Here is a 13,411-nt window from a genome sequence, read left to right as displayed (position 1 = left end):
ATAATAATAATAATAATAATAAATCCGACGAATAGTAATATGTGTGCCTCTTGGCATAGGCACACATAATAATAATAATAAATCCGACGAATAGTAATATGTGTGCCTCTTGTCATAGGCACACATAATAATAAATCCGACGAATAGTAATATGTGTGCCTCTTGTCATAGGCACACATAATGAGAGAATGAGGAACAAGTTAGTGTGTGAGTGGGGGGTCATGTGAATCTATAAACAGGCAGGTGGAAGTGGTGGCTTCTAAATTGACAACAGAGTGCATGATGGGAACATAAAAGGCAGACTGACTGAAAAAGAAAGACAAAAAAAAGTGTCACAGGTCTGTTTGCTTTGGCATTACAACATCTAAACAGAGAAGTGTTTCAGTCGCTGTGTTTCTGCTGAAATCACACACAGACTTTTATTTTGTCGTTTCTCCTGTAGCAGTCTGATCATTAGGTAAGAAAACATTTTAATTTAAATTTTTATATGACAATAAAAATAACTTCTTTAATTTTATTCTCTGATTTCAAATAAATGTAAATTTTGTATTGTTCTATAAAACAATGCAAGTTCCTGATTTGATCAAACCTTTATGTGATGTTATGTTTTTTATACAGGTGATGAGTTTTGTGACAGTCCAGTCTGTGAACATCATGACAGACATCATGTTACTGAGTCTCCTCTTTATTCCAAGTGAGCCGTCTCATTTCAGTCATTTACAGTCTGACAGATCAGTGCAGATAGAGATACTTTACAGAAACAAAACCCTCACTCCGTGCAATACTGTACCAACTGCCACTCAAAAATTTTGTACTGCTCAGTTTGTGCTGCTGCTCACTCCTGCCACTTTATCTCATGTGCAACATTCCATTTGCCACCCCCACCCCCTCCCACCCCCACCCCCATACATGTCAGTGGTCACATTTTTATTTAAGATTTCTTTATCTATTTATACAAGTGTGTACATATATTTATCTATATATTTAGTCTGTTAATATTGCTTACTATATTTTTCGCTATATTTTATAAATATTTTGTTTTTCTTTACTATTTTTACTGTCTATCATGCTGAGTGACTTGTCTTCTGCTCGTCAAATACATTTCATAGCAATGTTGACCCTGTGCTAACTTCCATATGACAAATAAAACTGAAACTGAAACTGAACTGAAACATGTCTGATAAACTCAGTTTATCATAATTATGTTTCCTATCATGTGTATTAGTTTGTTTTGATTTTTCCAGGCTCTTTGGCTGCTTGTCCTCAGGATTCAAACCTGTTCATCACTGCACCAGCAGAGATGGAAGCTCTGAGTGGATCTTGTTTACAAATCCCATGTAACTTTAGTACTGCTGGAAAGGATGAGTTTGACAGCACAAGACCTGTCTTTGCAGTGTGGATTAAAAAGATAACAACATTAAAGCTCATCCTGAAAATGAAATCTTTAACAGCAGTGGGACAGTTAACATCTATCCAATGAAGATTACAGGAAACCTGAAGGAGAAAAACTGCACCACTCTGTTTTCCAGTTTAAACACAACTTATACAAACACATACTACCTCAGAATTATGAACTGGCCGTTCAGAGGAACAGCTGTTTGTGATCCTCTAAAAATAACAATTAAAGGTGAGAAACTTTTCATTTTAATGTTAAGATTAAAAGTTGAATGGAATTATTATTATAAGTCAGATTTTACAGAATTTTTTAATTATTATATTATTTAATATTATTATAATATTATTTATAAATATTACTTTTAATTATTTTCCAATATCTTTCAGGTTATTCAAAAGTGTTTGCACTACAATGTTGATAATATTAGAAACTTACTGTATCTACTGACTTTACATTAGACAGAAAAAAACAGTGAATGCTTGATGTCCAGGTTTCTCTGTTTGCTTTCTGCGGTTATTCAAAAGCTCAGCTATTTCTGCTACATGGAGGAAATAATAAATTTATATTTCTGATCATCATGAGCATGTAATATCGAGACTTTAACACAACTACACTGATCTCCATCTGTTACTTGACTGTATTTTCTGTATTATCAGTGTACAAACTATGTTTGATGTGAAACCACAGATTCTCCTTGGAGGCCCAATATTATAATCCCAGGTGATCTGAAGGAGAAGGAGTCTGTCACTATAACCTGCTCAGCTCTCACTCCCTGTCCACACTCCCCTCCTCAACTCACCTGGAATCTCACACAAGACTCTCACAACAAAATAGAGGAAAACACAGATGGAAGCTTTACAACTAAAATCCAGCAGACCATCACTCTGTCAGACACACATGATGGAAAGAAGATCAGCTGCTCTGCCAGATATCCTGTGAACCAAGGAAAAGACACCAAGACAGCAGAGACAGAAGAGACTGTCAGTGTTTCATGTAAGACAATCAGAGTTTGTTGTTGAACCGAAACCTATTGGACAACATGATTTATGGCATATGTCTTTCTTTTTTTCTCTCCAGATGCTCCTAAAGAGACCTCAGCATCCATCAGTCCATCAGGTTTGGTGTCAGCAGGCAGCTGGGTGAAGCTGACCTGCTCCAGCAGAGCCAAACCTCCAGTCAGCAGCTTCACCTGGTTCAAGAAGAGCAGAGATGGAGCTGTGGAAGTATCTGAAGGAGAGATTTACAGCTTCAATGTAACAGATGGAGGAGTTTATTACTGTGTGGCCACTAATGATCTGGGTAATCAGACATCAGCAGAGATTCATGTGACTGTTGGAGGTATATGAACTATAGTTCTTTTTTCCATTTTACTTTAAAGTGAAACATCTGTTCAAGTGATAATCGTGCAGATTCTGCATCATCTGCAAACATTAAATTATATGTTACATTGCAGGTGAACAGTCAGGAAAACTCTTTGGTGTCTACACTATAGTGAAGACTGTGGGGCTCATACTGCTTCTGAGCACACTGGTCTTATTTGAGTGGTGAGTCAGCTGCTTTTATGATACTCATTTAAAACTATTTACAGGATAACTGGTTTAATTTCACTTTTATTGTGATTCTATTAAGTAGATGTTTATTATTAATCCCTAAAAAACAAAATAACAACTGCTTCTCTTTTCTTTCTGTTTTTCTTCAGCTGGTTTAGATCAGGACGCTTCAACACACCAGAGACAGAAAGCGTTCACATGAACAGAGCAGCATCACAGTCTAATAATTAAAGTGTCTGCAAGAAGAGGACAAACATCTCGGAGATCAGCAGTGTTAACATCTGCATGCTGACACAAACATCTGTATAGTACTCAAGTAATGTTAACATTTGGATGTGAACCCTTTTGTTCAAGATAACTAACATGTTAGGATGCAAATCTATGACTGACCTTGACATTTGCTGATAGCTGATAAAAATAATCACTATCTGAAGCGTTTATCAACAATCAGCTGTCTGCTGCACAAAAAAACCACACTGTGGTGTTACTGTGAATTTTTGTGCTGAAGGCACCACTCCACATATGATGAAAGATAAAGTGTCTGTTTGTAACTGATTTACTTCACTGGTGAAGAAGAACTGATGAGTTAAAAACAGAACCTTACTGAGACATTTGATCAACAGGAAGCTGCAGACACAGTTTCTATCAGATCTGTGAGTACAGACATGAAGTCTTTTGCAACAACATTTCTTAATCATGTGGTCAGTGACTCTGTGTATTTTTTCATTCTTTGTGTTCATGTTTTAAGATATTATTTATGAAGTTAGTACATACAAGAAAATGTCTACATGTAGGTCATTTCTTTGGATGTCAGGACCGAATTTCCCACAAATAACATTGCATTGTAACAAGTTGATCAGTGTCATTCATGTCACCCATCAGTGTCATTCTTGTGTCTGACTGGTCATTCTAAATAAAGTCAATATATACATAATGCAGTCCCTTTTGAATCAGCAGATCAATCAATAGAATGATACAACCATCAACACTTCCAGTTCCATTATAATACAAATACAGATACTTTATTTACACAATTGTAGAACAGGTTTGCATTGTTTCTCCTAGTAATTTATTCATGGAATTATTTCATATTTTTGTTTTCATAACAAAATGAGTTTTTTGTGACAGTCCAATCTGTGAACTTTATAACAAATATGTTACTGAGTCTCCTCTTTATTGCAAGGCTCATTTCAGTCGTTCACTGTCTAACAGATCAGTGCAGACAGAGATACTTCACAAAGACACATTTACACTGAACCTGTTGACACTAATGGGGGAAAGGAGAAGCAAATAACACTTCTCTGTTGAAATACATTTATTCAAACATTCATCATAGATTCTCACGAGGTTTCTCTTCATGTAAACGTTTACCTTTTAATTTTATTGTTATTTATTATTTTATGTAAGATTAGTATTATACATAAGATCCATCTTATTAATGAACATTAACGAGCGCTGGTGTTTTAGATGCCAGAATGATGTTTTCTTTCACTCACAATCTTACTAATGGCTCTGACACTATGGTGTTCATGCTGTGTGTGTATGTGTACACAGACTACGGCTCCACATTAAATGATGACAACATCATCATCAGTGTTGTTGTGTTTTCAGTCCTTCTGTTTAAAAAGTGGGGGCTGGGTAGGTTTAACGTTGTCATAGTTTTTATTCACACACGTGCTGCTAGTTATGTTTCTATTGCAGATCTGTGTGGGTGAAATGTTCACATTCAGTGTTCAAATGTTCAAAGAAAATGTCACATTGATCTCCTATTTCTATTTCTATGCAGTAGTGCACAGGGCTGTCAAGAAAACAGCACACTGCTGAACAGTGAACAACTCTGTAGAAACTGTATGTAAACAAAAATATTGTTAACATAAAAACCATGTGCATGTGCATGTGTGGGGGTTTCATAGTGGCAGACGTGCTACACACCACCGTTCAACTACTGGCTGCATCTGTGTCAAGGTCACTCGTAAATCTGTTTATTAAGTTCATGTCTCCAGGAGACAATATAAAAACACTGTAAAGCAAACAACATAAACTACTGTAAGCTTTCTGGTTTGGATGCTGTGATGATGTTCTCATTAGTGTCTCTTCACCAGCTACTTTGTTCCTCCAGGTTTTGTTGGGGAAACTTTGTTTAATGAGGACGCTGTTGGGTCATGTGATGTGTTCTTCCTGTGACTTCCTTTTATTTAACAAACATTCAAACAGTCATTTTATCTCTTGTTGTTGCACATTAGTTTTTTAGTTGAATTCATGTGGAAATATGTCATTTGTGATGAACTCTTGTGATGTCACTTCTTTGGGTCTGAGAAACTTCAGGTTCAGCTTCTGTTCTTCCTTCAGTCTGTGAAGAGGAACAAAAATAAAAATGAAATAGAGTACAATTATTCCAGACTGCTAATTTAGAAATAGATTTACGTTTGACTTTTTCCAACATAAACTCTGGCTAATTTTGGGAGAATCAGGTGTCTTCAGTTTAACTTTCTCAAAGGTTCATCCAAGAGGCGATAAGGAGTTATCATATTTTTTTTTAAAACAGCTTGTTGGAATTGATTTTTCTTATATTGTCATTTGTGCTTAGAAACATATAATCATTTGTATGCTGATAAGAATCATATCCTTATTAGGTCTGATAAGATTCTGTGTGCACTTGTGTACCATGAGATGAGAGGAAGCAGCCTTGACGTTATAATTCCATTATAGCTTTTGATACCAAACTGTTCTGTTTCTTGAGGTGCAAGATTTCACACCTTTAAATGTGCATTTGAGATATGACCTATTGCAAATTCCTACTTTTATAGTTTAACAAGACGTTTACTTCTGCTTTTCTGCATACCTCATACACACAGTTTAAGTTCATTGTAACGTCATATGTCTATGTATAGTACAGTGGCTTGCAAAAGTATTCGCCCCCCTTGAACTTTTCCACATTTTGTCACATTACAGCCACAAACATGAATCAATTTCATTGGAATTCCACGTGAAAGACCAATACAAAGTGGTGTACACGTGAGAAGTGGAACGAAAATCATACATGATTCCAAACATTTTTTACAAATAAATAACTGAAAAGTGGGGTGTGCGTAATTATTCAGCCCCCTTTGGTCTGAGTGCAGTCAGTTGCCCATAAACATTACCTGATGAGTGATAATGACTAAATAGAGTACACCTGTGTGTAATCTAATGTCAGTACAAATACAGCTGCTCTGTGTGACGGCCTCAGAGGTTCCAGGCTTAGACTGGGACATTGTGCGTTAAATAAAACACTACAGATGATAGGAGAACATGAGACGGGCTTTGTGGGGTGTGCCAGGAGGAGGAGGAGACGGTAGAGCATGTAATACTGCGGTGCAAGGGTTATGATGTGAGAGAAAAGTTCTGCAGAATAGATTGAGGAGCGGGGAATCGGGGAATTTAATCTGAAGAGTGTGTTGGAGGGTAGTAGGGCACAGGTGAGGGACTTGGTGGGGTTTTTGAAGGCTATAGGTGTGTATGAAAGAGTGTGAGTTTTTTTTTTTTTTTTTTTTTGTTTTTTTTGTTTTGTTTTTGGGGGTTTTTGGTTTTTTTTGATACAGATTGTAAGCTCACTGTCTGATCCATACTCCGGAACAGTAGGAGGCGGTAATGCTCCTTTTACGTTGGTTGCCAACCGCTGTTAAAAACAAAGAAGAAGAAGAAGAAGAAGAAGGCCTCAGAGGTTGTCTAAGAAAATATTGGGAGCAACAACACCATGAAGTCCAAAGAACACACCAGACAGGTCAGGGATAAAGTTATTGAGAAATTTAAAGCAGGCTTAGGCTACAAAAGATTTCCCAAGCCTTGAACATCCCACGGAGCACTGTTCAAGCGATCATTCAGAAATGGAAGGAGTATGGCACAACTGTAAACCTACCAAGACAAGGCCGTCCACCTAAACTCACAGGCCGAACAAGGAGAGCGCTGATCAGAAATTCAGCCAAGAGGCCCATGGTGACACACACACAGAATACAGACACTGATGTTTTTCAGATATGCCTGCTTAAGAATGTCACGTGTATTTGTAATTGCATATTCATGAATGATTGCTTGCTGACAATAAAAAGGGCTGCAGTGAAGGAATCAGTTGAAATTGGCTAAGGACAGGAGAAGGCCTGGGCTGACTTCCCTCGTGAGCCACAAAGACAAAGAGCTCTGTCTTGTTTTGTTTTGTCGTGCAGTTTGGGCTTGTGTTCCAGCAGGGTTTGATAGATAAACCCAACACAGATCTCAGTAACATAATACATAAACATTATTTGAATGACTATCATAAAATTGTCAAGTTCTTTACCCGAAAAAGTTGACTTTGTTCATCTGGATGTAGCATTTTCAGTGGGAGAAACATTTTGTCACTCATCCAAGTGACTTCTTCATTCTCAGCTGACTGCAGGTTTCCCCAACCTGATGAACAGTACATTTGCACAATGACTCTAACCAGCACTGGATTAGCAATGAAATGTTTCTCCCACTTCCCGATAAAAAGAATCAGCTTTTTGGGATTTACTTACCTGGATGATTGAGCATGCATCAGAGCATCATAAGTTCATTAGTTCTTTGATTAGACAGGTGGGTGGTGGAGATCTAAATCCACTGTAGGTCTTCACTTACTGCCTAGTTTTGTTTATTTTCACTTTTGTTAGGTTAGGCTGTTTGAGTCTGTTTATTGCTACCATACATGCTCAATGGAACCAAGGCTAGTCAATTTTATGTATATCCGGTTGTTCAGTCTGACGTCACTGGCCGTGTCTGGGCCTAAACTCAGCTGCAGGTCCATATATCAAACGATCACTGTGGCATTACTGAGAGTTGAAAAACTGTCTAAAGTCTTTCATCTTTAATAAAATGATCAGTGTTCTGCTCTACCAGGTGTAACAATTGAGTTTAACATCCAGGCATCCATGAAAATGGAATTTATGACATTTAATGGCATTAGAAGTTAGCAGGAAGTCTAAATAAAATATAGCATATCCTGACTGTGGGGTTTTGGAAAAAAATTCAAACGTACAGCTCTGCTATAACTTCCAACATAAATGAAGACAGAAAACTAAACAGCAGTGACGTTTGTAGGGTTACTGAAGTTTGGCTAGCTGGTATATAATGATGTGCTACGTGACGCGCTAGCAACACAGCTATGTTAGCATAACATAAACAAGCTAACTTTTTCCACTCGATAAAAGTTAACGTGAGTGTTCTTGGTGGTCAGGAACAAATGTAATCGCATGGCAGGATGCTGTAAAAGGACTAAACTTCAGCCAGGAGAACAAGTGAGATAATCCATCCACAATACGAGGTTAGTCATTCATATACTGCTGCTTGGGCTGTGCTGTAGTTACATCGTAAGGTTTTAAAAACTGAGCTTAAATAAATGATTAGCAGTAATAAAAGCCGAGGGAGGTCAACAGTGATCACTGACTGTTTTAGGAGCTTTTGAGATTAAATAGAAGAAAATACAAAACATTAAACATGTTAACAACACAAAAGCCATATTAAACGCAGACTACTTTAGGCCCGGAAGTAGGATTCGTCACGTCATCACTGAACAACCGGATAACAATCAAATATAACATCTTGGCCACCTGCCTAATATTGTGTTGGTTCCCCTTTTGCTGTCAAAACAGCCCTGACTCATCAAGGTATGGACTCCACAAAACTGCTGAAGGTGGGCTGAGGTATCTGCACCAAGATGCTTTAATTTGTGTAAATTGTGAGGTGGGGCCTTCATGGATAGGACTTGTTTCTTCAGTACATCCCACAGTTGCTTGATTGGATTAAGATCTGGAACATCTGGAGGCCTAGTCAACGCCTCAGTCTCATTGTTGTATTTGTGAAACCACTCCTAAATCATTTTTACTTTGTGTCAGCGTGCATTATCCTGCTGAAAGAGACCACAGCCATCAGGGTATACAGTTTCCATTAAAGTGTGGACATGGTCTATAATAATGCTTATGGAGGTGATACATGTCACAGTAAGATACACATGACTGGTAGGACCCAAGGTTTCCCAGCAGAACATTGGTTCATCACACTTCCTCTGCCAGCTTTCCTTATTTCCATAGAGATTCCTGCTGCCAGGTGTTCCCCCAACTAAGTGATGCATCCAGCCATCCATATGATGTAAAAGAAAATGTGATCCATCAGGCCAAACCACCTTCTTTCATTGCTCCATGGTCCAGTTCTGCTCATGTGCTCAGTGTTGGTTCTTTCATCAGCGGACAGGCGTCAACGTAGGCAGCCTGACTGGTCTGCAGCTTTGCAGCCCCATACACAACAAACTGCAATAGACTGTCTATTCTGACACATTTCTTTAGTTTTGCTGTCTCTTTGTCAGTAATATTCTGTTTATTGTGTGTTGTTTTTCCAGCTGTTTTCTTCTCTCCATAATTACCTTCTCTCATTATGTGATTATTTTGGTGCTGAAGGAAACACACTACAAACAATAAAAGATAAAAACATTCAGACATCTGCTATTGGCCGAGTGGATCAACTGAAGAATGAATCATTAAATAAAAGCAGAAAGATTTAGACACATCGAGGAAGCTGATCAACACAAAGCTGTAACCTGTGTGAGTACAGACACACACAGAGACACAAAAAGAAGAACACAAAAGCTAAGACACAAATACTAATATTAATGAGAGAATGAGGAACAGGTTAGTGTGTGAGTGCGGGGTCATGTGAATCTATAAACAGGCAGGTGGAAGTGGTGGCTTCTAAATTGACAACAGAGTGCATGATGGGAACATAAAAAGGCAGACTGACTGAAAAAGAAAGACAAAAAAAAAGTGTCACAGGTCTGTTTGCTTTGGCATTACAACATCTAAACAGAGAAGTGTTTCAGTCGCTGTGTTTCTGCTGAAATCACACACAGACTTTTATTTTGTCGTTTCTCCTGTAGCAGTCTGATCATTAGGTAAGAAAACATTTTAATTTAAATTTTTATATGACAATAAAAATAACTTCTTTAATTTTATTCTCTGATTTCAAATAAATGTAAATTTTGTATTGTTCTATAAAACAATGCAAGTTCCTGATTTGATCAAACCTTTATGTGATGTTATGTTTTTTATACAGGTGATGAGTTTTGTGACAGTCCAGTCTGTGAACATCATGACAGACATCATGTTACTGAGTCTCCTCGTTATTCCAAGTGAGCCATCTCATTTCAGTCATTTACAGTCTGACAGATCAGTGCAGATAGAGATACTTTACAGAAACAAAACCCTCACTCCGTGCAATACTGTACCAACTGCCACTCAAAAATTTTGTACTGCTCAGTTTGTGCTGCTGCTCACTCCTGCCACTTTATCTCATGTGCAATATTCCATTTGCCCCCCCCCCCCAATACATGTCAGTGGTCACATTTCTATTTAAGATTTCTTATCTATTTATACAAGTGTGTACATATATTTATCTATATATTTAGTTTGTTAATATTGCTTACTATATTTTTCGCTATATTTTATAAATATTTTGTTTTTCTTTACTATTTTTACTGTCTATCATGCTGAGTGACTTGTCTTCTGCTCGTCAAATACATTTCATAGCAATGTTGACCCTGCGCTAACTTCCATATGACAAATAAAACTGAAACTGAAACTGAACTGAAACATGTCTGATAAACTCAGTTTATCATAATTATGTTTCCTATCATGTGTATTAGTTTGTTTTGATTTTTTCCAGGCTCTTTGGCTGCTTGTCCTCAGAATTCAAACCTGTTCATCACTGCACCAACAGAGATGGAAGCTCTGAGTGGATCTTGTTTACAAATCCCATGTAACTTTAGTACTGCTGGAAAGGATGTGTTTGACAGCACAAGACCTGTCTTTGGAGTGTGGATTAAAAATCATTGTTACTTTGGCAGCTATCCAAACAATGTGATCTTCAACAGCAGTGGGACAGTTAACATCTATCCAATGAATATTACAGGAGACCTGAAGGAGAAAAACTGCACCACTCTGTTTTCCAATTTAACCACAAATTATACAAACACATACTACTTCAGAATTATGAACTGGCCGTACAGAGCAACAGCTGTTTGTGATCCTCTTAAAATAACAATTAAAGGTGAGAAAGTTTTGATCTTATTATTAATAATTTAAAAAATCTGACTGGAATATTAACGGATAAGATATAAATGTACTGACTTTACATTTGACAGTTAAAACAGTGAATCCTGAGTGATGTCCAGTTTTCTTTGTTATAATATTTTTGAGTGCAAAAATAAAAATGAAAGTTTGCTTACTGTGCTGATTCCAAAGCTCAGCTATTTCTGCTACATGAAGGAAATAATAAGCTCAGAATAAATGTATGTCCCGACTGAACAGCATGAACATGTAAAATTAAGACTTTAACACAACTACACTGATCTCCATCTGTTACGTGACTGTATTTTCTGTATTATCAGTGTACAAACTGTGTTTGATGTGAAACCACAGATTCTCCTTGGAGGCCCAATATTACAATCCCAGGTGATCTGAAGGAGAAGGAGTCTGTCACTATAACCTGCTCAGCTCTCACTCCCTGTCCACACTCCCCTCCTCAACTCACCTGGAATCTCCAACAAGACTCTCACAACAAAATAGAGGAAAACACAGATGGAAGCTTTACAACTAAAATCCAGCAGACCATCACTCTGTCAGACACACATGATGGAAAGAAGATCAGCTGCTCTGCCAGATATCCTGTGAACCAAGGAAAAGACACCAAGACAGCAGAGACAGAAGAGACTCTCAGTGTTTCATGTAAGACAATCAGAGTTTGTTGTTGAACTGAATCTTTTATATGACAACATGATTCATGGGATATCATTTTCTTATTTTTTTTCTCCAGACTCTCCTAAAGACACCTCAGCATCCATCAGTCCATCAGGTTTGGTGTCAGCAGGCAGCTGGGTGAAGCTGACCTGCTCCAGCAGAGCCAAACCTCCAGTCAGCAGCTTCACCTGGTTCAAGAAGAGCAGAGATGGAGCTGTGGAAGTATCTGAAGGAGAGATTTACAGCTTCAGTGTAACAGATGGTGGAGTTTATTACTGTGTGGCCACTAATGATCTGGGTAATCAGACATCAGCAGAGATTCATGTGACTGTTGGAGGTAAAGATAAAGGCTGAAGACACTGAAGTCTTTCTTTTCTTCCATTTTTCAATTGTCTTTGAAGATTTCCTTGTTGATCTATTAATTTCATTGCTACACTGAAACTTAACAACAATGTAAAAAAAAGCTTTTGCAAGCGTATCTTTAAGTCCACATTATTGTATATTGTTTGACTCACACAGAGTCCACACTGGTCCTACTTCTTGGAGGAATCTCTGGGATCATCTTACTCATTTGTTTGATAATCTTTCTTTGGCAAGTATCACACATCACATTAGAAGACATGATGTTTAACGGTGATATTTTAGCAGCACTTTAAAATGTGTTTTTTTTTTTCCATCAAGCTGAAATCTACTCACACATATATTCAACATAAACAGATATAATTTTATTGCTTCTCATGTCGTCCAGGTGGTCAAAGTCAATGCGTCGAACTCAACAACAGACTCGGGTAAGACAATACTGAACTTCTCTGTATTTCAGCTGATTGTAAACTACCACCTAGTCACATGGTCTACATCACAGATATTACTTTGCTTATTTTATAGATTCAACCACATGAAGAGTGGGTCGTTGAAGGGCCAGCAAATAACACAGAAAAAGAGGAAGAAAACATCCATTATGGAGAGATCAGCTTCTCTAAGCTGGGATTTGAAGCATCCTCTGACTCAGTGCAGGACAGAGGACAGCAGCAGGATACGGTGTACGCACAGGTGAAAGTCAACAAGCCAGTAAACAGCTTAACACAGAGAGCTCATGGCCAAGAGGAACTCTACGCTGAGGTGAAGAAAAAGTGAGAAGTATGTGTTTACAAACTGTAAAGAATGAAATATGAATGTGGAGCCTTTACATGAAAATGTGTCATAGGCTACGTTCACACTGCAGGCGAAAGCGCATCAAATCCGATTTTTTGACCCTATGCGACCCATATCCGATCATGGTATGACAGTGTGAACAGCACAAATCCGATATTTTCAAATCCGATCTGGGTCACTTTCGTATGTGGTACTGAATCTGATACATACATACTTCCTGGCCATCCAGTGTAGATATCAGTGAAACTGTTGGGAAGACAACGTGAACATTTTATTTGTACTGTATAATCTGCAGATTCTGACAGAAATCTGCAACTATCCTTTGAAGCACCGCCTCTCTAAAACAGCAATAAGGATAATTATTAGGTTATCTACATTATTATGTAAATAACAAAATAACTTAAAGCAAAAATTGGGAAACGTAAAGTCCGACGTCTTTATATTAAGGGCCATCAGTCAAACAATATTGTTTGCTCTGGGTCTAAACAGAGCGCGTTGTGTGTGACATCTTCTTTTGCGCATGCGGGCCGCTTTGAGGG

General features: G+C 37.8%; 2 protein-coding genes and 1 pseudogene across 2 annotated transcripts; all 3 read left to right on the top strand.

Annotated features, from left to right (window-relative positions):
- Positions 1–324: 324 nt before the first annotated feature.
- LOC120441741 lies at positions 325–2,430 on the top strand (annotated as a pseudogene).
- Positions 2,431–2,442: 12 nt separating this feature from the next.
- Positions 2,443–3,312, top strand: LOC120442067 (B-cell receptor CD22-like). The gene is made up of 3 exons (XM_039617821.1): positions 2,443–2,734; positions 2,850–2,940; positions 3,096–3,312. The coding sequence occupies exons 1-3, from the start codon at positions 2,443–2,445 to the stop codon at positions 3,175–3,177; spliced, it is 465 nt and encodes a 154-aa protein (XP_039473755.1). The 3' UTR covers positions 3,178–3,312.
- A 6,455-nt stretch (positions 3,313–9,767) lies between these two features.
- Positions 9,768–13,018, top strand: LOC120432771 (myelin-associated glycoprotein-like). The gene is made up of 8 exons (XM_039617111.1): positions 9,768–9,877; positions 10,039–10,114; positions 10,648–11,031; positions 11,403–11,708; positions 11,797–12,057; positions 12,240–12,312; positions 12,469–12,508; positions 12,606–13,018. Exons 2-8 carry the CDS (start codon positions 10,042–10,044, stop codon positions 12,852–12,854), a joined length of 1,386 nt encoding a protein of 461 aa, XP_039473045.1. The 5' UTR covers positions 9,768–9,877; positions 10,039–10,041; the 3' UTR covers positions 12,855–13,018.
- Positions 13,019–13,411: the final 393 nt, after the last annotated feature.

Source organism: Oreochromis aureus, linkage group 9 (assembly GCF_013358895.1).
Source record: "Oreochromis aureus strain Israel breed Guangdong linkage group 9, ZZ_aureus, whole genome shotgun sequence".
In the NCBI taxonomy this organism is placed as follows: Eukaryota; Metazoa; Chordata; class Actinopteri; order Cichliformes; family Cichlidae; genus Oreochromis; species Oreochromis aureus.
This window is presented reverse-complemented; position numbering and strand designations above follow the sequence as displayed.

Excerpts from the sequence above, each read along its gene's own strand:
- LOC120432771 (XM_039617111.1), top strand. The coding sequence starts at position 10,042 with ATGAGTTTTGTGACAGTCCAGTCTGTGAACATCATGACAGACATCATG. Across the intron at positions 12,058-12,239 it reads GATTCATGTGACTGTTGGAG|AGTCCACACTGGTCCTACTT; the intron begins GTAAAGATAAAG and ends TGACTCACACAG. Across the intron at positions 12,313-12,468 it reads TGTTTGATAATCTTTCTTTG|GTGGTCAAAGTCAATGCGTC; the intron begins GCAAGTATCACA and ends CATGTCGTCCAG.
- LOC120442067 (XM_039617821.1), top strand. The coding sequence starts at position 2,443 with ATGGCATATGTCTTTCTTTTTTTCTCTCCAGATGCTCCTAAAGAGACC. Across the intron at positions 2,735-2,849 it reads GATTCATGTGACTGTTGGAG|GTGAACAGTCAGGAAAACTC; the intron begins GTATATGAACTA and ends GTTACATTGCAG. Across the intron at positions 2,941-3,095 it reads ACACTGGTCTTATTTGAGTG|CTGGTTTAGATCAGGACGCT; the intron begins GTGAGTCAGCTG and ends GTTTTTCTTCAG.